Source organism: Lutra lutra, chromosome 11, assembly GCF_902655055.1.
Source record: "Lutra lutra chromosome 11, mLutLut1.2, whole genome shotgun sequence".
NCBI lineage: Eukaryota > Metazoa > Chordata > Mammalia > Carnivora > Mustelidae > Lutra > Lutra lutra.
Genome location: NC_062288.1, coordinates 100,507,270 through 100,530,274, shown reverse-complemented (window position 1 = coordinate 100,530,274; position 23,005 = coordinate 100,507,270). Strand labels below are relative to the sequence as shown.

The 23,005-nt window shown below is 36.1% G+C and overlaps 1 protein-coding gene across 3 annotated transcripts in view; it reads right to left on the bottom strand.

Annotated features, from left to right (window-relative positions):
• The window catches only part of CNTNAP2 (contactin associated protein 2), a 1,959,883-nt gene that overhangs the window by 1,073,302 nt on the left and 863,576 nt on the right, over nucleotides 1-23,005 (bottom strand). For all 3 annotated transcript variants that reach the window (XM_047694949.1, XM_047694948.1, XM_047694950.1), the window contains 2 exons: nucleotides 10,230-10,433; nucleotides 5,165-5,349 (listed from right to left, as the gene is read on the bottom strand). In XM_047694949.1, coding sequence (XP_047550905.1) covers nucleotides 5,165-5,349; nucleotides 10,230-10,433 — 389 coding nt within the window. The remainder of the gene's footprint in view (nucleotides 1-5,164; nucleotides 5,350-10,229; nucleotides 10,434-23,005) is intronic.

Genomic DNA, 23,005 nt, shown 5'->3' with positions numbered 1-23,005 from the left:
TGAATATCAAAGACACACTACTCATAAGTGCTTCTAGTCATCATGAGGTAAACCAGTACTAATGTAATACAATGATAAACCCTATGTACTATGTAGACCTATTTTAATCTAAATGACCATTAAAGTCAAATAGTCACTAGACTAATTTTTAATATAGAAAATAGTTCAAAAAGTCTCATTATTACGTTTAAGAACATATTAGGAGATGGGGGCTTTATTTGAGCACTACAGGCTTAGAGATATCATAGGTCTTCTGAATCCTATGGAATAAGGTGCATGCCCTTTACTGTGATTCTCTGTCTACTATCACCTATAAACAGAGAAGATGTCTTTTTCCTTATATCTTTGGCCAAATTACAGTACCATAGTGTCAATTTCCTATAATACAAAATTATATTTAATATACGTATTGCCATAATGACATTTACTGCTAATAGTGAAACAGTGGTAAATAAATCTAATGCTAACCAGAGCTGCAATACCAAGATATATAAACCAGATGTTATTTCTCTTTTAATTATTATTCAATGTTACCATTATCAACTTTTCCTATAAAGCTTTGAAAACGAAAGCAATAGTTAACACATTTTTGAATGTCAAGACTTCATATTTGAAACATAGGCACAGATCTTTGTGTTTTAGGAGGCCATTAGCAAATTATGTTCTTTTATTTAGTGTCATGGCATTTTAGATGCTTAGTTTTTGTGAAAAAAAGCACAAATTAATGATAGTTTATGAGATAATATAAAATAATAAAAGACCTCACTTAAAATAAGATTTGTTAATAATGGTTAGTTGAATATGTATTGTTTGCCATACATATATATGAAAGTTTATATATGAAAGAAGAGAAAACTGAAAATAAATATATAAAAAAGAATTAAGAAATGACAAAAGGAAAATTATACAGTAATCTAAAGTAGTAGAATTATTAGGAAAATATTTTCAAGGGGCACTAAAATGAACTTATTAGGTACTCAATAAGTATACATAATACCAAAGGTAGGAATTATTGATAATTTATAATTATGTGGAATGCTTTATTTCCTGCCTACAGTTCATTTTACCAATTCTTTCCCAGTTGATGGTAATAAAAATCTACGCTTAACAACATGCAGCATCAAATTTTAATTATTACTAAATACCAGTTTAAACATACTGTCTCATTCTTTCTCCATGTGCTGTCAGGATGATGATTAAAAACACTCCTATGTTCCCCTGCTTTCAGCAACCCTCAGCACAAGTCCTACATCACTCTCAGAGGTGCCCTAGTGAAGCAACACAGGCTCAGTTTACCAGATTTCCTGACAACTAAGAGATGTGGGTTCAAATCCCAATTCCTAATGCAACTAATCCTATGAAAATAGGTTGTCGCTTCTTCTGATTACGTATTCTCATCAGTAAAATGAAGTATCTGGGCCACAAAATATTTCCTGAAGTTATAATTATTCAGAAAAAAAAATTGTTGCAATTGTTAGATTACTCACCAGATACTCATATAACTCATACAACTGGCTTATTAATGATATTATCATTCAATAACAGCCCTGAGTTTAATGAAATAATCACGTTGACTATTTTGTTAGCTACCAAGAGTTTACAAAATGTGGCAGAGATGGCTAGATACTTCTCAATGTCCTTTTTCCCTACCTTCTTTAGGAAAACAAGAATGCTTTTCAGCTATGCACACTGCAGCCAGTATACCACATTTACCAACCTCTCTGAATCAAGTTTTGGTCTTGTGAGATTGAAGTAGTAAGACTGTGTGACTCCAAAAACTATAATTAAAAGGGAAAGGGAGCACAACCTTCTTTACTCTTCTTCCCACTGGAATGCAGGACGGAATGTGAACAGTCATCTGGAGAGTGATTTGCGATGGGACTGGAGCAGCAGCAAGGTAAAAGGAGAATGGAGTCTTAATGACCATGATGCTGCCATTTGAGCCAAGGGCTCCCCACCTACAATTACCTTTTATATGGCCGAGAATAAACAAGCATCTGTTACATGCGGTCTAATTAATCATAACTGATACATATGGTCATTTCTATTACTTCCTATCGCCTTCTCATATAATAATGCTATGACAAATATGCTATTACATTAATTTTCCAAAAGGGGACTATAATGTGTCCACTGTCACACAACCAGTGAGGAGCAAAGAGGAACTCAAACCCAGGACTTCTGTTCAAGTTTGAGCCATGCAATTGATTCTCTACAGTCCTCCCTAGTTTCTTTCTAAAATCCTAGCCTAGTTTTACAACTATCAAGGGGCATTTCATTCCACTACCTCCCAAGCAGAAATGTATTGCAAAGGCAATGGCATAACATCCACAGGGTCTATCCTGGAATTTAGCTGAAGAAAAGTGAGAAGCCAGGCCAAGCATCAGTGGGCGGTTCTGCCCTTTGGCTGAGAAGAAGGATGTGTATCTGTTTACCTTTGTACCCTTCTCAGGGTACCATGCCGCTAGTAGCTTGCCTGCCCATGGCGTTTGGCACACTTTGCAGTATAATTGGGCTCCAGGAGGTGATAAGGTGAACTCTTAAGCCACTTTCCACAAAAGACGCCCACACTGAGTTAATTCAAAGGAGCAAACTTGTTTTCTACTGCTTCTTTCATGATGTACATCTCTAGGAATAGTGCTAGGTATTAACTTACCCCTATGGTGTGCTGAATCCTGCTCATACCAGCTCATGAAAACAGACAGTTCAACAGAGCCATTGTTAAAGACAAATTACATAGTTTCAGATTACATTACACAAGTAGTAGCTACTAGGAACTCATCTCTATATTTTCATTAGTATGTACAATCTTGAGATTACTTATATGTCTACATATGACGGGAACCCCCTATCACAGTGTGGTATAATATATTTGGTCTTTGTTCCCAGTTCCTGGTACAGAGCCCCTAAAACCCTTGGAATGTCCTGGGCTATAGGAATGTTTTCAGTTATTCATAACAAGCCTCCTTTGAGGTCTGAGTCTAGTTACTACACGGACGAGTGAAAGAGGTGTGTGTGAAAACACTGAGGGACTGACTCAACTTAATGGACTCAGGATTCTTTATTAGTAAATCTGACTTTCTTCCCAGGGTCTCCCTCTAACAACGTCTCAGGCGCTGTCATCTACAGCTCAGGTTCTCAAAGGTGGTATGTATATTCATGGCCTTCAAAGTGTCCATGAAACTGCTGACCCTGAGTGTGTGCATGAATATTCATGAATTCCATCACAAACTCAATACAGTCTATGACCCCAAATTTTTAATTCTGTTTTTTGAAAATTGGAATTGTGTTTGCCCATTGCTAATGTTCCAGGATCTCTCATCTGTCCTATGGTACTTCAAAGTTTATTAATGGAAGGTGAATAATTCATCTTTAAGTTCTCTCATACAGTGGGAGATAAGCCACCTAAGCCAAGAAAGGTACTAATTTAGAAAAAAAATAAAACTTCTGGGATTTTCATATTCTTTCCCTTGCAACAATCATTATGCTTTAAGGAGATTTTTTGGGAGGTAAAGTTATTTTCTGATAAGCTTAAATTTATTTTAATGTTAAAATCTCAATATCAGGGTTTATAAAGCATAATCTATTTTAAATTCCTATTTAGGAATATATATAATATATTCACCTCACAGAAAATTTAGAAATTATTTAAGTATATAAAGAAAATAAACACAGTTGTAAATCCTAACTTTTTCAATTATCTTATCATAAGCCTATTTCACATCTTTAAAAATTCATGTAAGATACTGATTAACGCATATACGTGTGTACATATACAAACAACTTCAAAAGTGGGGACAAGGCACACTGAGTTTGCACAGGAAATTCATAGGGTCACAGCCACCATACACTTTCTATTTTTAAAGGATATGCAAAATATTTGACACGTTCTGGGCATTATGGGAAACACTAGCTTGAGCTAGTTCACCATTCCAACAACCTGCTACACTGCTTTTAATAATTTCCTGTCCTAGTGAAGGTGGGTTTTTTTAATCATTTCTCTCATAAAAACATGTCACATAAAAGTAAAAGTGGAACAGAAGATGAAGATGGCAGTCAAATCTGATTCCAAAATCTGAGGAGTTGTACCATCAGGGACATTCAACCCATCAGCAAGTAATCACTGTTATTTTAAGAACTAAATAAAATATATTTTTCATTTATTTTATCTGTATTTTTAAATAGCTACCAAGTTGTTAAGACATAAATATTTATTAAGTTGTCTGACTCTAACTATTACAGAATGGTCTAGGACAGCTGTGGAAAAATTAGTAACACCCTGAGGGTTCCATGGAGGAAGAAAGTTTAGAAACCCCTTGCTAACTAGTATTTCATCCTATTTATTTTCCTGCTATGCTCTTTTTGTTCATTTAGTGTTATCCTTTTTCTCTTCTAATATATAACACTGTGATGAACATCTTACAGAACTCTTATCTCTATATTTGATTAACATTTTTGGTGGGTATTTTAAGGTTGAACTGCTCTCTAAATAATTTATTAAAAAACCTGAAATGCCTATCTGTTTAATACAGGAATATACAGTTTTTAGGGGACCAATGTGATTATTTTTTGACCTTTGATAATTTGGAGGATAAAATATGTCCTTTTACCTATGGACAACCTCTTAAAATATTCTATATTTTACTTTATTTCTTCTATGATAATTATATCCGAGAAAATAGAACCCAACAAAAGAACTATCTATAGTCATGAGGTCATAAATGACAATATAAATCAGAACTCAGGATTTCTTAGTCAATATTTTGTAACAAATATTAGGCAATGCTGTATTTATAATATACTATCTATTCTCAAGAATAATAGATGATTTATACCATAATTAACTACCAATGGAAAGATTACAACTTATATTTGTTCTGGACTTAATAAACTGCCCTGCTGACATGATAAATGGTCTGCTCCCTTTGAATTATTACTTTGGTACCAAGATTTTTAAAATATTTCAAATACTCATAATTACAAACTTAGAAATGAATAAAATGACAGTGTTAATAGATTAGGCCCTCAAGTTGAAAGATAATTTTTCTTTGGAGAATAAAACAAATGGGGCAGGCAGGCATGTGACTGACAAGAACACGAAGACCCAGTAGGAGACTGAGGCAGCCACTCAAGATGAAGGACAACGACGCGTCCCCCAGCTCACCTCGTAGTCCAGGTCCAGGTAGTCGAACTCTCCGTTGGTGCGGAAGTGCTGCACGCCCCTGTCCAGGGTGAGGTTAATGCTCCGGCCCTGGCGCTCAATGACCACGGAGTGCCAGTGGTGATCATCCAGCAGACTTCCAGTCGTCACGGACGTGTGGCCGTAGATGGGGCCGAGCTGATTGCTTCCTGAGCCATGGAAGGAACAGAAACGAGGCAGTGACACCACAGCGACCCTGCGCAGCGGCCAGCTTCCATCACAGCCATGGGCTGGCACTCCACTCAAGTCCTGTCCACTGACGCTAGCTTGGGGGAACAGGCATGTAACTAGGCTTAACAATAGTTTCATATTCAAAATACATAAAAGCTGCTAAAGATGGAAAACATCTCCTTTAAAAAAAAAGAAAAAAAGAGTATGAGTTTTTGTTTTGTTTTTACTGTGCCATGAATTCTACTGAGTTTGACAGGGTCCTTACAAAGTCAGTGTCCCATGGTTCGGGAGCCCAGTGCCTGGACTCTCAGGCTGACTCACGACTGCCTTGCCCTATGGTCACAGGCGAGCAGGCAGCTTCTGTGAGCTTACGCTGCCTCATACAGGAAATGGAGAAAATCAGGGACCAGCTTTACAGGGTTGCTATGATGATTAAAGTAATTAGTACATGCAAAGAACTTAACCAACTTCTTGGCATACAGCAAACATTAGCTAAAAGTTACCTGTTAACAGGCTTTTATTGTTGCTATTATTTTTATTTTTGGTCAAGAAAACACAGCATGACACTTTTCCAGTTTTCACTGACTCCAAAAGCAATCATTTTAACCACGATGTAATATTTAACGGCATAGAAAATTAACTCAAGTTATATTTTAAAATAAAAACTTGCAAAAATATGTATGAAGCATTATCTAGCTTTGGAAATAGATTTCCATGGCAACAAGACTATAAATGAGAGTGAAAGGTTGTGAGAATCCAAAATGTTTACTAAGGTCATCTCTGGAAACTGTTTACATGTTTTATACTATCTTCTATTTTGTCTAATCAAGTATTGCTTTTCATGGACAAGTAAATTTAAGTGCTATAAAAATACAACACAGTTTCAGAATAAATAGTATCACAGAAACAGGAGAAACACACAATTGATTAAGGCACTGAATTATTTCCTCTTTTTTTTTTTTCCACATTTAGGATACTAATGCTGCCTATACCTGACATTTTCTATGTCTTCTCTCGATCAGATTTTCTTCCCTTCTGATGGTGAAACCAAATGTGCCTGTGACTGGGACTGTGATTATGACTGTCTGTTTACATGTGGCAGTGGGGCAGAGAGGGAGAGAGAAAAGTAGGAATAAGTCTAAATGAAAGTATACACTCTATTTTACTACTTTAAATTACTTTAAATGACTAGAACACAAAGTAGCAGCTAGATATGGCTGATATTGAGGTAATGGCATTTTAAAAGGCACAATGGACGTATGAATGAGTGCATTTCCATGACTGTCATAAATTCCAATCAGTCAATAAAACTCTGTAAGTCAATTGCTTTCCAGTGAAACGGTAATGACTTTTCTCTGAGGTCAAAGGCTCAGACACTAGTTTCAGAACAGTAATGTCATACCTATAGAAAGCACGGTGGCTTTTAAAATGTTCCTCTGTGTGTTTCACTTTTTTAAAAAAAAGGAAAAAGGTTTGAGAGAAAGTAAACATCCTTAGATATAATTCAATTGCTCCCAGTGTGTATGCATATTTTTTGTATGCATGTTTTTAAAAAGTACTTACATTTTGTTTTCTGATATCTACCCCCAAGCCTCCTATTTCTCCTTATCTACTAAGAATCCTTCAAAAATGATTTAGGGCTATTTTTTCCCCAGGCAATACATGAATACCTATACTAATTATAATAGAGAATTTTATGAAGAATTAATAGGCACAACATTCATCACTCATTTCCACCAGTAAACATAGTTTGGTCTATTTCTTTCCAATTTTTTTCCCCTATAAATATATTTAATTATATACATATATAGTTATGTGTGTATATATAATCAATATAAAATATTGAGATATTATTTATAATATTTTATACTACAGTTTTAATTTAATGTTTTATGGTATTTTCTATAGAATTAAAATTTTTCACAGACATTCTAAATGCATTATCAACATATTTCTATATGCTTAGCTTTTTTTGTTTTTTTTAATTTTTGACATTGTGATCAATATTGCCAAGTATATCCTTGGACTTAAACCCTATAGCCATTTCTCATTATTTCCTTATGACTATTGGGCCAAAATATACAGGCAATTTTTTAGATATCTGAAGACACTGTCAAATTGTTTTCCTGAAAATATTTTCTGATACAAAAAGCAATACAAAGAATCTTGTCACATACTCAATATTTATATGATTTTTAAATTGATTTACTTAACAAAAATTAGTCATTATTTTATTGTCCATTAATTTCATAGATAGTGCAGTTGAGCATCTGTTGTTCATAGAATACTAACAATTTTTCTTCTATGCATTACCTTTTATGTCCTATGCTTACATTCTCAGGGAGTGGTATAAATTTTTACTCATGAACAACATTAAACTTCCGTATTTAACATTTGCGTTTTTCAAGTTTCACATTCATTATGACTTTAATGTAAAGAATCCAATATTTTTGTGTAATTAAATGATCCAGCTTTCTCTGTGATTTTCTTCATTTTTTTCTTATAGAAACTATAATTTCTATCAGATCTGAAATGAGTTCAGTTTTATAATAAAGGGTAAATATTTATAGATACTGTATCAAGTATTACCAACAACAAAAAAAAAAACCCTAATGAAAACTGCACTTTTTAGTATAATACTAATTCTCAAAGTAATAAAATTTAATACATAGAACACAAGCCATATTCGGGAATGTCTGGACCATTCAGACTGATTAGCAAGTCAAAAAGGCAGGATCTGTTTTTGCATTCTTTTTTTTTTTTCTTTTAAGATTTTATTTATTTATTTGACAGAGAAAGACAGTGAGAGAGGGAACACAAACAGGAGGAGTGGGAGAGGGAGACGCAGGTTTCCTGCAGAGGGGCTGGATGCAGGGCTTGATACCAGGACCCTGGGATCATGACCTGAGCCAAAGGCAGAAGCCACCTAGACACCCCTGTTTTTGTATTCTTACTCTCCGTTTTGTGGCTTTCTACTGGGATGAATGTAACATGTGAACTTTAGCTATTAATATATTTTAGATACAGTGTTTTTGTAGAATTCTGTTATTATTTACAACAAAAAAAATTATGGAAGGTGTGATGCCCTCCAAAAACTTCTTGCATAAATCCTGACATTTTTAGCCAAGCAAGAGACTTAAAAACACTTAAAAACAAAACAAAACAAAAAATTACAAAACAAAATGGGAACTCATTCAAGTTCAACTCATTCTCCAGCCAATACTTTATTTCTCTGATTCCTGATTATCTGATTTCTAGTTAGATTTTGTTTGAAAATTCAGTTCCACATCTCTCATCTTTTCTTAACCTATGTCAATAAAACCACTGTCCTTTCTATTCCACTAAGAGAAAAATCAACAGGAACCTCTACAGGGCCTAAGCCAATATTCACCTGCCTGTCTCCATCTTAGGTGAATTCAACACAACAGCCACCTCTTTTCTTTCCCTGGTCTCTGATACCACATGCTCTAATTTCCTCCTGCTCATTCCCCTCAGTCTCCCGGTAACACCTCCTCTCAATCTCATTCATACACGCAACTCCCTAATAGAAATCTCAACACTGATGTCTAATAAGCATTTTAGACCTCCTCTATTAGAGGAAACTAATAATCTTTTATTAGAAGAAGCTCTGTAGAGAAAATACAGAGTCACCTCTACTTCTGAAAATGGCAGTTAAGTCCCTTAGGTATCCAGGAGTTATCCTTTACTTATTCTCTTTCTTTCTTTTTTTTTTTTTTTTAAAGATTTTATTTATTTATTTGACAGAGAGAAATCACAAGTAGGCAGAGAGGCAGGCAGAGAGAGGGGAGGAAGCAGGCTCCCTGCTGAGCAGAAAGCCCCATGTGGAGCTTGAACCCAGGACCTGGGATCATGACCTGAGCCGAAAGCAGAGGCTTAACCCACTGAGCCACCCAGGCGCCCCACTTATTCTCTTTCTTTCTCATTACAAATCCTGCTGAACTTACCACTAAAATCATCTCCCAACTAGACCTGCTTTCCTGCATCTCCACTGACAGCCACCTCTGCAAACCAGGGCCATCTCTCACTTGCCTTATACTGAAGTCTGGCTTTGATTCTCACAGAAATGCAAGCATTTTCTTTTATAGGAATCTCAATATACTTTTAAAAATAAGATCGTGATGCCATATAGTTTAAAGCCTACCAACAGCTTCTCTTTCTTAAATAATAATAAACCCTTTACCATGCCGTACAGGATCTTACAGGACTTGAACAATCTCCGATTTACAGATCTTGTCTTCTTTCCCATTGACTCACTTCATCTACCCACAGCAGCCTCCTTCCTAATTCCCTGAGTATGCCAGATCTTTGTCTGTAGTGACTGCTCCCTAGCTCTTCTCAATATTCTCATGGCCAGTTCTAGTCATAACTGAGATCTCAGCTTGTGTGTCTTCTCAGGGAGAATATTCCTCAATGCATATTCTAATGTGGACCTTTCTTGTCTCTGCAGTATCCTTTATCATTTTAGCTTATTTAGTTGATTTCAAACTACCCATCCTTATTTGAAGTCATTGCTTTTAAGTTGTTTTAAAATAATAATGGATAATGTAATGTCTGAATCCTCCACTAGGTCATAAACTTCATGAACTCGAGGACCTTCTCTATTTGTTCACCACTGTCTCAGATATTAGTATAGTACCTTGCTTAGGATGAACACATAACAATTATTTTTTAAAGAATAAGTATATATGGATCAAAAGGCATTAAACCGCTATGGATTAAAGATGAATTTATAAGATAACAAGAACTGCTTTTTTATAATTTACACTTTAAGGATTAAGCAACATTAGCATTTTACTAATGGGAAGATTAATAAATGGTGCCAAAAGTCAGAACATACCTAGGTTTAAGCTGAAGACCAGCTTGGCTTTTTTCAGTTCCAGGGTAATGTAATCCCCTTGCTGTCCTTCCCCATGCAAGATCACCCCTTCACTTTCAGAGGTTTTAAATTTCAAAGCAATGACATCCTTCAGGGTCTTCATCTTCTTGTTTCTGAATCTATATGGCAACACAACGTGGCCATCAAAGTTGATAACATCGGCCCCTAAAAGAAGAAGCGAATAACATTTTATTTTAGTTCTTGTATGTCAGCACTCAGTGTGAAATATACCCATTTCCAATGGGTGTCTGCACAGAATAATTGATAAAGAAGTAGTTTTTCCTGAAAAATCTGGAGTCCTGTGTTCCTGTTCTGGTTCTTCTTTTGATTTAATTGTATGTTCTGAAATAAATTTTATGGAAATAGTAATAAAAATGATCAAAGAAAACTTCATTAGTATCAAATCTTACTTTAATTATAATACTAACAACATAAATTCCATTAACTACTTATATGCTTCAAATTTTAACTTGGCAGTCTAGAGTTTACTTGAAAGAAGTAAAACTTTTAATCCTTGACAATCGACAAGATTTTAATATTTTCCTTCTTAAATGGGGCTAATTACTCATGATTTCTAAATCATTTTGCTAATTACTCATGATTTCTAAATACATTTTGCTCACAATTTTATTATTTTTTTTACAAAAAAACAAAGGATCCTTGAATGCCGGGTTTGATGGCATACTCACTTTTCTAATGGTTTTAATATTCTACTCCAATTTCAATAAACACTATGGTAGTACATTACGGCTAAGTGAACTACAAGAACCTTCTTGCTATTTGCTCTGGGACCTCGTATCTGACTCAAATTTCTTATTAGCCTCTTGTCTTTGGAAAGGCTGCCCATGGTTTTGACTACACTGAATAAAGACATCCTCACCCATATACATTATTAGAACAAATACACAATGACTAGAGTAACTCTTATTTGATTTTAGATAATTTTATTGAAGACATGAAATTATATAAACTTTTTAAAAGTATTAACAATTTTGTCACCACTCTGAGAAACAGGTGATGGTGGGGAGGGGGTTGCTGGATTAGTTTCATAACTGCTACTTATTCACACCAGAAATGGAAAATGACACGAATCTTACTTATTATGCACTACTGTTTAGTAAGTTCCAAATCCATGGAATGGCTCAAAAATGAACTGTAATTATTCAGAGCTGATTTTGAGTACAAATGGAAACCTAGTTATCATAATTAGACCTTTGTCATTAAAAATATTTTTAAATATCTGTTTCTTTTAGCTTTTAATTTTAAATAATTGAAAATCTCGTCAAACTGGATAGCTCTAATTGCTTTAGAATTACAAGCCTGAATGAAGCTTGCCTCTCTCGGTTTGGAGCAAGGTCTTGCTGAAGAATTTCACAGTGACACTGGAAAAAAATTACAGCAAGTTTAAAGCCTACTGGAGAAATATTTTCTCGTCTCAGGTCCTAGTTCTCTGGACCCTGTTTACTTCCATTGCCATAGGGAATACTATGGTCCCCAGCCCCCAGGTCATAAGGGCATGCCACCTACAGGAGCCTCATGGACATGCAGAGCTCCCATGGCTGTATCCACTCTTTCTGTGTACTACCTGCCATTACAAGTTCTGCTCTTAGTTAATGTTTGTTTAATTTGAGAAGTGTTGCATTTGAAAATGTCCAGAAAGAGAAATATAACTTTGCATTTTAAGTTTTCATTCTTATAGTCAGTTCTTTACTGTCCATAAAAAGACCTTCTCAATCAACAAAATTCTGTTCTCTAAGACTGTAAATCACAGCGGTTTATTTTACTATGGGGGGGGATCAACCATTAAATTTAGGCTTCTGCTAACACTGCAAAGCCAATTAGACTCTAGCTTAATCATCTACACTGTCACAGCTGAATTCCAATTGCAGTATTTTTATCATCTGTGATGAGAGGTAAGAGAGAAAAAAAGTGGAATCTGATTATAACATCCCAGGTTGAATTTATAATCTAGCAGTTGGTAGAAATTACTTTTTGTCTTGAAAAGCGCATAAACGAAAAGTCAGGAGGAAGGAGTAAATTCTGAACTCCAGAAAGTGATTTTGCAGTCATTTCATGTCAGTGACAGTTGAATAATAGACACATCATTGTTTTATACACCTTCACTATATATTAATTGACATAAAATATTCCCCCATTCATCTCTCAGGAAGTAAACGTTCCCTGAGCTTGGGCAGAGGAAAGAATCCATCCCTCCCGTATCTTCTCCTAAATCAAAATCTACAATCTGTTCCAGGTACAGAGTAGTACAAATGTTGGTGTCTCTCTCCCTCACTTATAGGGCAATGGAAAAAGTAAGAGAAAGGATGGGTATGGTTTATTTCTTCAGAGAGTCCTAGAATATTAGCAAAAACATAAAGGAATGCTATTAGTGCAGACTAAACTCATCTTACAAGTGTTACGTGGTCAGCGGTCAAGTTGAGAAATTGATAAAATGTTCTGCAAGCCAGATCTCTTATATTATGAAATCAAAGCTGCTCTTCTATGGCTGGATTAAAGCTTGCATAATACCACCATGCAGATGTGACCTCACAGTTGTCTTTGACATCACAAAATTCCTAGAAATAATCTGTGATATAAAATTCATATAGAAATACATACCATAAACTTTAAACAGAGTCTGGGATATTGTTAAATCTATCAGAATTTAATTCTATTTCCTACAAGAATATATTTAAATTTCATTTGACATCTAATAATATGTTGTGCTTATTTTGGGATAAGCCACCTTTTTCCCCCTATTACCCTGATTGCTTATCACTCCCTAGAATTAAGTTTTCTATGCAGTGATTAAATATGTATGGTTGAACTGTTTAAGCAATCTTAGCAACAACAATGGCTAGTCAAAGTGTGAATGTAAAATCACAGTGCTTCCACAATTTTGTTTCTAACAATAACTCAGAGAGTTGGTAATGTGCCCAGTTCATTAAAACATCAAAGGAGAGAAGGCTTTTTGCTTTTCTTTTTAATTTCAATGTTAGTCTTTATTTTCTGATTTTACAGAAGAAATTTTGGAAAGGAGGGTTCACCATCTAAAGATTTTAATATTTAAAACAATACCTTTGCTATATTTTTACTATAAATTTAATATATATTTACTATTGAAAGGAAATTAAATAACACTGAAACAGAGAATGTATAAAGTGAACCCCAAATCCAGGAGATCACCAATATGATCAATATGGAGGGAAGTTGGTGCACAGCCTTCTAGATGTTAACACATTTGTTTATTTATCCACCTGCCTCCCTATTTAATGGAAGGTATTACCCATACATTACTATATAAAGATATATGCATAGATGTGTGTGTACATGTGTATGTGGGGGTGTGTGGGGGTGTCTATGGGGGCAGTAGAGACACAGAAACAAGAATGGCATTTCCTTGGTTATGGTTCAAAATGTTCACTGATAAGAAGCTTGAGTTTTGGGTAATATAATATTTATAAATATTAGTTGGGAAATTACATATTTTAGCTAATTAATATGTTTTACTGACCTTCATGCACCAAGGCACTTATATAAAGTAAGAATATATATAATCTGAAATGGTAATTTATCCTACTTACTTGAAAAAATGAAAAATGTAGGGGTGCCTGGGTGGCTCAGTCGGTTAAGCATCTGACTCTTGGTTTTGGCTTGGGTCATGATCTCAGGGTCCTGAGATTTAGCCCCGCCTGGGGCTCCATGCTTGGCCTGAACTGGCTTGAGATTCTCTCCCTCTTTCTCTCTCCCTCCCACTCTGCTCTGGAAGTAAAGTTTAAAAATACTATGAAAAGTGGAATTGTCTTAGTTTTGCAAATGTTGCATAAATGCAAATCTATTTTTTCTAAGTCAGAGGCCAATATTTTGAATATATTGACCATTCTTTACAAAACGGCATGCCTGCCATCTTTACTCTCTTTCCATTCACTTCTATTCTTGACAGCATTTTCCCTACCTAATACATTCATGTGCTTATACATTTACAGCATGATATATGCTCTCCTCCTTTGAAAATGTATGCATCAGAGACTTTCTGTTCCTCCACCCGGAGGCCCAGTACCTAGTGCCTCAGAAACAGCTGATACTCACTCAGTATGTGTTCTTAGATCATTATATGTCGTCATTCCTATTTCAATAAATTGGATTACAGTATTATAGGCACTATTGTTTTATACTTTTTCATTAGAAATAAGAATCACTAGATTGCAAGAAATTTCAAGAATCATTCTGATCCTTCTTGGTGCTATAATTAATTATATATCCAAGGTTTCAACTGTCAGAGAAAAAGAATGGCAATATTAGGCTACTTTTTGTGGTTGGGGGGTGGAATTCACTCCATTATTATTATTAATTGACTCAGTATTATTCAACCAACAGACATTAACTCTGGAGGAACATGATGTATCTCATCTCATCTGCGTACTGCTTTGATCTGATTAATTTCTTTCTTCTAACTCACTGCCTTTTCTTTCAATGTATCTGTGGTTTAAACCTAAATAAATAGTTAAAATAGATCCCAGAATGTCAATAACAGCTAATTTAGAGTAATAGCAGCAAATGAGCCTTGTCCAAATCCCTCAAAGAATTATCTAGATATACTGTGAAAAGTCACTTTTATTCTGGGAAAATATAAAACAAAAACAAAGATCTTCAAGGCTCCTTCATGAAGGGCAGCATCTCACAGTCTGTGCATTATTTCTCCTTAAAATGTGCTGCTTCACCCTTAGATACTTGGGTATTCCACTCATGGTAGAATGACAAAACATCATCATGGAATCTGGTGTTGTTTTTCCATAAAACTGGATTCCAGTATCTAACTTCCTAGAAGATCCACATGGAGCATCCACAGGAAAATCTAACTCTTTGTGTCCAACATGTAATTCCTTCTCTGGGCCCATGCCCCTGCTCTTGTATCGACTATCCACTCAGGACAGATATCTGAGGCTTTCTGAAGCATCTCCCTGCCTCACGTGCCCACATCCACTCAGTTCCAAGCCCTGTAAAATAGAGGAAGTCTACAGTTTCCAAACAGATGGCTTACTTTATATGCACGACCACCAGGCTACCATCACCTCACACAGTATCTACTGTACTAACTCCACTAGCGGACAATTCCCATCCTCCAGCATAATTTAAATTAAATCTATCCTCCACAAAGATGCTAAAAATATCTTTCTGAAATAAACTCTGTCACCAAAAAACTCTTTAGCATAGTCTGCAAAACCCTGCCTTCTTCCACAGCTAGCATTTTAATGCCATTTTTCTCTTTATGTGCTAACTGTGGTAAACTGACCGGATCCCTTGCTCACAATCGAGTACCTTCCCTCGTGCTGTGCTCTCTTCTTTCAACAAGCAGCTGTGTGTGTGTGTGTGTGTGTGTGTGTGTGTGTGTGTGTGCATGTGTGTATAATTTAAGTTTAGGTATCCTCCAAGTTTCAGATAATTCTCCCCTACTAGAAAAGCTTTCTTTGTATGAAATAGCCCTTGCCGACCATCCCATGGCACCCTTGCACACTTTTATCCTATCACTTCTCATCTTATGTTAAAATGATCTCTTGATGGGTCTCATTTCCTCTGTGGATTTTAAACTTTCCTAAGGTACAGATTTTGGATTGTTCTACTTTGTATTTCTGGCACAATAAATACTTCTTAAACTGATCTAAATGTAATTGGTGTTTGAGACAAGGTAAAAAGAGAACTCCACATTTTTATTTTCCTTCAAAACCGTACCTGGTACAGTGCAGTTTACTCTCTAAGAGTACAGACTCATGAATGATTTAGTGGCATGTATTTATATAAATATTACAACTGTGGGCCTCTGATGTGAATAAATAGTTTAAAACACCAAATCCTTTTATTATACTCACAGTGGGGTTCTTTCTTTATAAGTCAGAGACTAAAACATCTAACTCTACTACAAATTTAAATGCAAAACGTATGTATATTTTTCTTTTAACTGAATAAATTGAAAACACTTTCTTTTTAACAAATTTAATACAACTTGAGATATATATATTGATATTTTATAATATTTTATAAAGAAGTAAGATGGACTTGCTCTCTGTATTTTTTATTACTGGATTATTTCATGAGAAACTATAATGTGTGATGAATCATGATTCGCTAATCGCAAGGTGGGCCCACATGAATAAGACTCAAGGAAATATTAGTAATTTTCTTAAATTATATTATTCAACATCAAAAGACAAAAAACACAAAACACCAAAACTGAGGTTCTCCCTGCTTAATCCAAAATGGTCATTCTCACTCATAACCCCACACACATACCACATAGGACATCAGAAAATCAGACTGATATAATTTTGAGCTGGGTTATAACTCTAATATATCTGATAATGCAGAGATAATAAGCAATTTCTAAAAATTAGCATAAAATCTATTTGTAGGAAATCCATGTGGAAGCTATTTTTATTTTTGTAAATCGAAAAGTCAAACAAATTAGACTTGCCTACTCTGTGATAATATTGCTGTTTACTGAAAATAGCTCTACAGTTTTTGACCATACACAATCTATTTTTCTGCTCAGGAGAACACTATCTAGAATAATAAATCCTAAGTAAATATTCCACAGATGAAAAAAGGAACCAGACATCAATAAACCCCTCAAATGTATTTTATAACTCCTAACATTTATTCCAGATATTTTATCATTATTCATTTACACTTACTTCTGTTTCTAGTTCCATTTAAAACACTGTTGTCAGTGTTGGGGCCAAATTTCAATACTACATAAGCTAAAGGAGAACAATTTGATTTAGGGACTTGTTCTGGGGCACTGCTTTCATGGTAATTCATTTAACACTGAGGAAAAGATAAATTATCCTTGACCATTTCTTGAAGCTGCCATAGCATGCTTCCACTTTCCCTCTGTATTAAGCGTGCCTGCCGTTGTTTGTCTCCGGGCTTCCACATCTAGGGCTTTGCCCCTTCCAGAGTCAGCCAGTTCCTACAAACGCACTCTTCAAACACAAATCAACCACAGAGCCCAGAACCCAGCCCCCCTATCTCCTCCATCAGGCTCTCACTCTCAAGGCCACTATCCACCCGTCCTAATCACCTCAGGGTTAAGTAACAGACAACCTGGGACAGTCCTGGTGCCCCAGAGCCTGCTGCCCTGCCTTACCTATTCCTTCCGGCAGAAGCCACAGTAAGGCCCTTGCCTCCTGACTGACCTGGTCTTCCCCTTGTTTTCCCCCACTCCCTGCCCATATGGCATTCCTCTTAGGAACTGTAATAAACTCTCTTTTTAATGGCAGTTGTTTCCTGATATGTCAGCCTTATAATATCTTAAATTTTAGATCAATATATTGTATTTTAAAACACACCTACTGGCCTTACTATACTTCAGATACACTATATTCTAAAACATGCTTGGCAGAAAATTCCCTTACTGTATCTTAAAAAGAGAGAGAGAGAGAGAGAGAGAGAGAGAGAGAGAGAGAGAGAGAAAGGAAAAATCAAACTTTTGGCTGAGCAAGAAAAAAAAATTAGAAATGTTGGCTAGATATGCAAATGTACCTTGATGTACATTTAGAATCCATTATCAAATGTCTGCTATCAACTAGCATCTTCTGAAATAAGGTCTATACCCATAGCATTGTGCCAGGAATGTGGGGCCACTGAAGTAAAGGGATGAAGTTTTAAGAAAAGCTAATAGGTAAACTCTCGAGGCAAAACAGATGTAAGATGGAATAAGGAATCCAGACAGTTGGGGGAGAGTATATTTGACTGTTTTATAGAGCTCAGTAGTTCTGTGTGACTTTAATATATAAGGGTCATGTATCATGGGCAGGGTTAGAATTGGTACGTGAAGGACCCAACGCTCCATGTAGAAGTCAGAAGTCTTTGTGAGTAACAACGGCATCTTTAGGGGAAGGTGCATGTTCAGATTTGCATCTTGGAAAGGTATCTCCTGTGTTGATATCAGAGAGTGAGAAGGATAGAAGATAGGAAGGACCTTTCCCTGGAGAAGCTGATGGTGTCATAGTGTTGGCAATCTACCCAGCCATCATTCAGAAGGTAACTGTCATTAAAGAATGCAAAGCTTTTTGATGATGCACTGTTGCTACCCAGAATTTTCAAATGGTTAAGGCTTCCTTAATGATTGAAGATTTTCAGATAAATACTTATAGGCTGAGTTTTCTCCAATGGTATGACAAAACCCATGTGGAAGCAACAAGATTTTTAATGGAATTGAAACGACTTTAGAAACAAAAACGAAATCTCAAAAATTCCTCTTTGAAATATGAATATTTAAATTCAATTATCTGCACAACCTTAATTTTTAGAAAGAATCTGAGAGCTGTATCAATTCTTTAGCTATCCCACATTTAATACTCTATCTCATTAACAACCAAACCTTAAAAAAATAACATTATTCTCAAAATGTAAAATCAGTATTTTTCCAAACAGTATACACTTCCCCAACAGCCTCTACAAAGTTCCCTGGACACCTGGCAATATAGACTAAGTGACTAATAAAGGTGGTCATTTTCATTTACTTACTTTCTATACTTCCCTGAAAGGCAAATGAGTCGGTCCAAATGATTTGCACTCCCTTGCAAGAGACAGGTCATATGCTTAGTATGTTTTGAGTTTATGCATAAGATGTAGAACGTTACAGCTTTGCTTTACTTCTGGTTGATTTCTCATACCTTTGGGTGAATCTTTTACATCAACCATAAAATAGATTAATAAAGCCCAGAATATACACATGTTGTGACATAATGTGTTCTCTCCTCTGCCCTGGAGCAGCTGGGGCCTGTCTGGGAAAACACTGAACAGTACTCTGCGGCCCGGTCATCAGCACACCTCAGTGACTGGGGCACTGGAGGGAATCTGATTCACTGTGAATTTGGGTGCCGTCCATTACTTCATGACACCCGATTGCCTACTAAGTCCTTGTGAGCAAGCCGAATTAATTCACTTCTAGAAAGGAGCAATGCTCCTACCACTTGTGCAGAAAACCAGCCATGACAGTGTTGGGGGGGGGGTGGAGGAAGCACCTGAAATGAGAAGTCACAACTTCAGTGCTCAGAGGGGACAAGTAGTCCACGCAAACTGGTGTGGCTGGCTTGATATAAAAACCACTGATCTTTTACTTTTTCACTTTCGATAGAGATATGAGTATAACAGAGAAAATATGTCCCTGATTTAATAAACAACAACAACAAGGAAAAGATGCTAAATTAATGGCTTTGAAATTTGGTCTTGATGGCTGAGAAACAAGGGAGGGTTTGGAATATGTTATGTGAGAGGTGATCTCGATCCGCCCGAAGCAAACTGAAGCTATGCAGCAACTCTGCCGGTGTCCAAATGTTCAGTTTTCCAGAAAGGTCAGAAATCTAACACTTTAAAAAAGCTCTCTGTTTCTAAATGTTGAACAGCTGATTTGAGGTCATATTAAGCAGAAGCTGATAGCTAATGCCTCACAAATATTTTTTATTTGGCTGCACTTCTCTTTAAACTTGAATATTATCAAAATAGAAGACTAAATGGATCATAATCACTCTGAAAATTTCATTTTCCATGATATAATTTATCTGTAAATTACTGCAGTATGTATCAACAAGGAATTTTATTGCTTAAAAGGCAAATTCTTTAGAAAACTAGTAGGCTAGTGCTAAACAAAGACAGAGTGAATGGTTAAAAAAAAACATTTTAATGGTTATCATATGATACAAAGATATACAACTCTACACTATCGTACTAAACATAAAAAGGAAGGAAGGGAGAAAGGGAGAGAGAAAGAAACGAAGGAAGGAAGAGCAGAAGAAAACAACAACAACAACAACAAAAACCACCATTATCCTGAGCTTCATTCATTGAGATTTTGGAAAGAAAACTTTACATTTTTTCAAGTATTACCAATTAACAAGTTCTGCTGACCCTTCATTACTGGCAGATGCTGTATGTGCAAATTTCCTACTCACTAAAATTGAGGTGCATCCCCACTCATGGACATGTGAAGAGGGGCCAAAAAATTGAGTCACCTGATGCTCACATTACCAGCTCAGGTCAAGTAAGACAATGCTCTAGGTTCTTGTTTCAGTTTTCCTACCAAAAAACAAAACAAACAAACAAAAAAAGTGTCCCTTTCACAAATTAGTACTATGTGTTTTGCATTTTGTTGTTCTGGGGATGATTCAGCTTTCTAAATTGTTTCTCTCCCAAGATGTTTTGTGCAGTGCTTCCAGGCTGTGAGAAAGTCATGATGTGCCTTATGAAGAAAATGCATGTGTTCGATAAACTCTGCTCAGGCTTGAGATGTAGTGCTATTGACTGTGAGTTCAGTGTTAATGAACCCACGAGATATACTACAAGAGATGCCTTTAAATATAAGCACAAATAAAGCAAGATTATGTATTGATTGGTTGTAAAAATGTAGTGACCAGAGGCTCATAGGAACCCAACCTGCATTTCTCCTGGGAGCAATGGTTCACTATTTCCTAATTTGGCCTTCATGGCCACTATATGTACAAGATACAACTACTGTGGATAAGGACAACTGACTGTATTTACACACATTCATTCCTTTAAATAGAAAAATAAAGAGCCATTTTAAAATACCAATTGTAAATATTTATGCCCCCAACATGGGAACAGCCAACTACATAAGCCAACTGTTAATCAAGATAAAAAGTCATATTGATATGAATACATTAATAGTAGGGGATCTTAACATGTCACTCAATAATAGACAGGTCATCCAAGCAGAAAATCATAAAGAACCAAGAGCACTGAATGACACATTGGACCAGATAGACCTCACAGATATGCAGAGTTGCTGCTGTCATGTCTATGAGGTCTCTTCAGTAGATGGTGCTGGGAAAATTGGACAGCTATGTAAAGAAGAATGAAACTTGATCATTCTCTTATACCACACACAAAGATAAATTCTAAATGGATACAAGACCTCAATGTGAGGCAGGAATCTATCTAAATCCTAGAGGAGAACATAGGCAGTAACGTCCTCGACATTGGCCACAGCAACTTCTTTGAAGACACGTCCCCAAAGGCAAAGGAAACAAAAGCAAAAATGAACTTTTGGGACTTCATCAAGATCAAAAGCTTCTGCACAGCAAAGGAAACAGTCAACAAAACAAAGAGGCAACCCACAGAATGGGAGAAGATATTCACAAATGACATTACAGATAAAGGGCTGTTATCTAAGATCTATAGAGAACTCCTCAAACTCAACACACACAACAGAGATAATCATGTCAAAAAATGGGTAGAAAACATGAACAGACACTTCTCCAAAGAAGACATACAAATGGCTAACAGGCACATGAAAAAATGTTCATCATCATTAGCCATCAGGGAAATTCAAATCAAAACTACACAGAGAAACCACCGTACACCAGTTATAATGGCCAAAATCAACAAGACAGTAAACAGCACGTGTTGGAGAAGATATGGAGAAAGGGGAACCCTCTTACACTGTTGGTGGGAATGCAAGTTGGTGCAGCCACTTTGGAAAACAGTGTGGAGATTCCTTAAGAAATTAAAAATAGAGCTACCCTATGACCCTGCAATTGCACTACTAGGTATTTACCCCAAAGATGCAGATGTAGTGAAAAGAAGGGCCATCTGTACCCTAATGTTCATGTAGCAATGGCCACAGTTGCCAAACTGTGGAAAAAGTCAAGATGTCCTTCTAAAGAAGAATGGATAAAGAAGATGTGGTCCATATATACTATGGAATATTACTCAGCCATCAGAAAGGATGAATACCCAACTTTTGTATCAACATGGATGGGACTGGAGGAGATTATGCTGAGTGAAATAAGTCAAGCAGAGTCAATTATATGGTTTCACTTACTTGTGGAGCATAAGGAATAACACAGAGGACATTAGGAGAAGGAAAGGAAAAGTGAAGCGGGGGAATCAGAAGGGGAAATGAAGCAGGGGGAACTGTGGACTCTGAGAAACAAACTGAGGGTTTTGGAAGAGAGGGGGTGGGGGGGGTGGGTAAGACTGGTGGTGGGTATTAAGGAGGGCACATATTACATGGAGCACTGGGTGTGGTGCGCAATGAATTCTGGAACACTGAAAAAAATACAGTTAAATTTTTTAAAATACCACATATATAAAAGTGAAAACATAATATTTAAATTATCCTTAAAGAAAATGATCGGCAAACTGCAAATCTCTTCACAGATTAGTGCAGTGCTGAATGTTATGATCTGACAAATACACTCTTTTTTTTCATTCCCACTGTGTGAACATGCATTTAGCACAAGTGACTTACAGAGAACACACAAAGGTAAATCTCTCCATTTTTCACATGCTTGCTGCACCTGAACTCTATGCTTTACATATCTAATCATTATAATTCACTAAGTACTTAACAAAACAGTAAGTCCTGTGTTAGTAGTATACTGATGTTAAAGGGGTTCGGAACAGGCCACCCCAAAATATGCCATTTCAGCCTACTAATTACTTTGAGCTGAAGGCACCTGAGAAACAGGAAGATGCAGGAAGGGTTCTTGGCCCCTCCACTCTTTCATCCTAAACACAGGTCATAAAATTTCCAGTGAAAAAGATGTCTCCTCTGCGTGGGAAAGAAACAGCAACATTCTTACTCCCAGAGACTGGTAGCTGACACCAAAATGAATACGAGGTCTTATATAAACAAACCTACTAAATAAGCCTTATTTTCCATTAGTCCCCCCAAAACTTCCTATTTACTGCCCCTTAATTTTCCCTAGCTC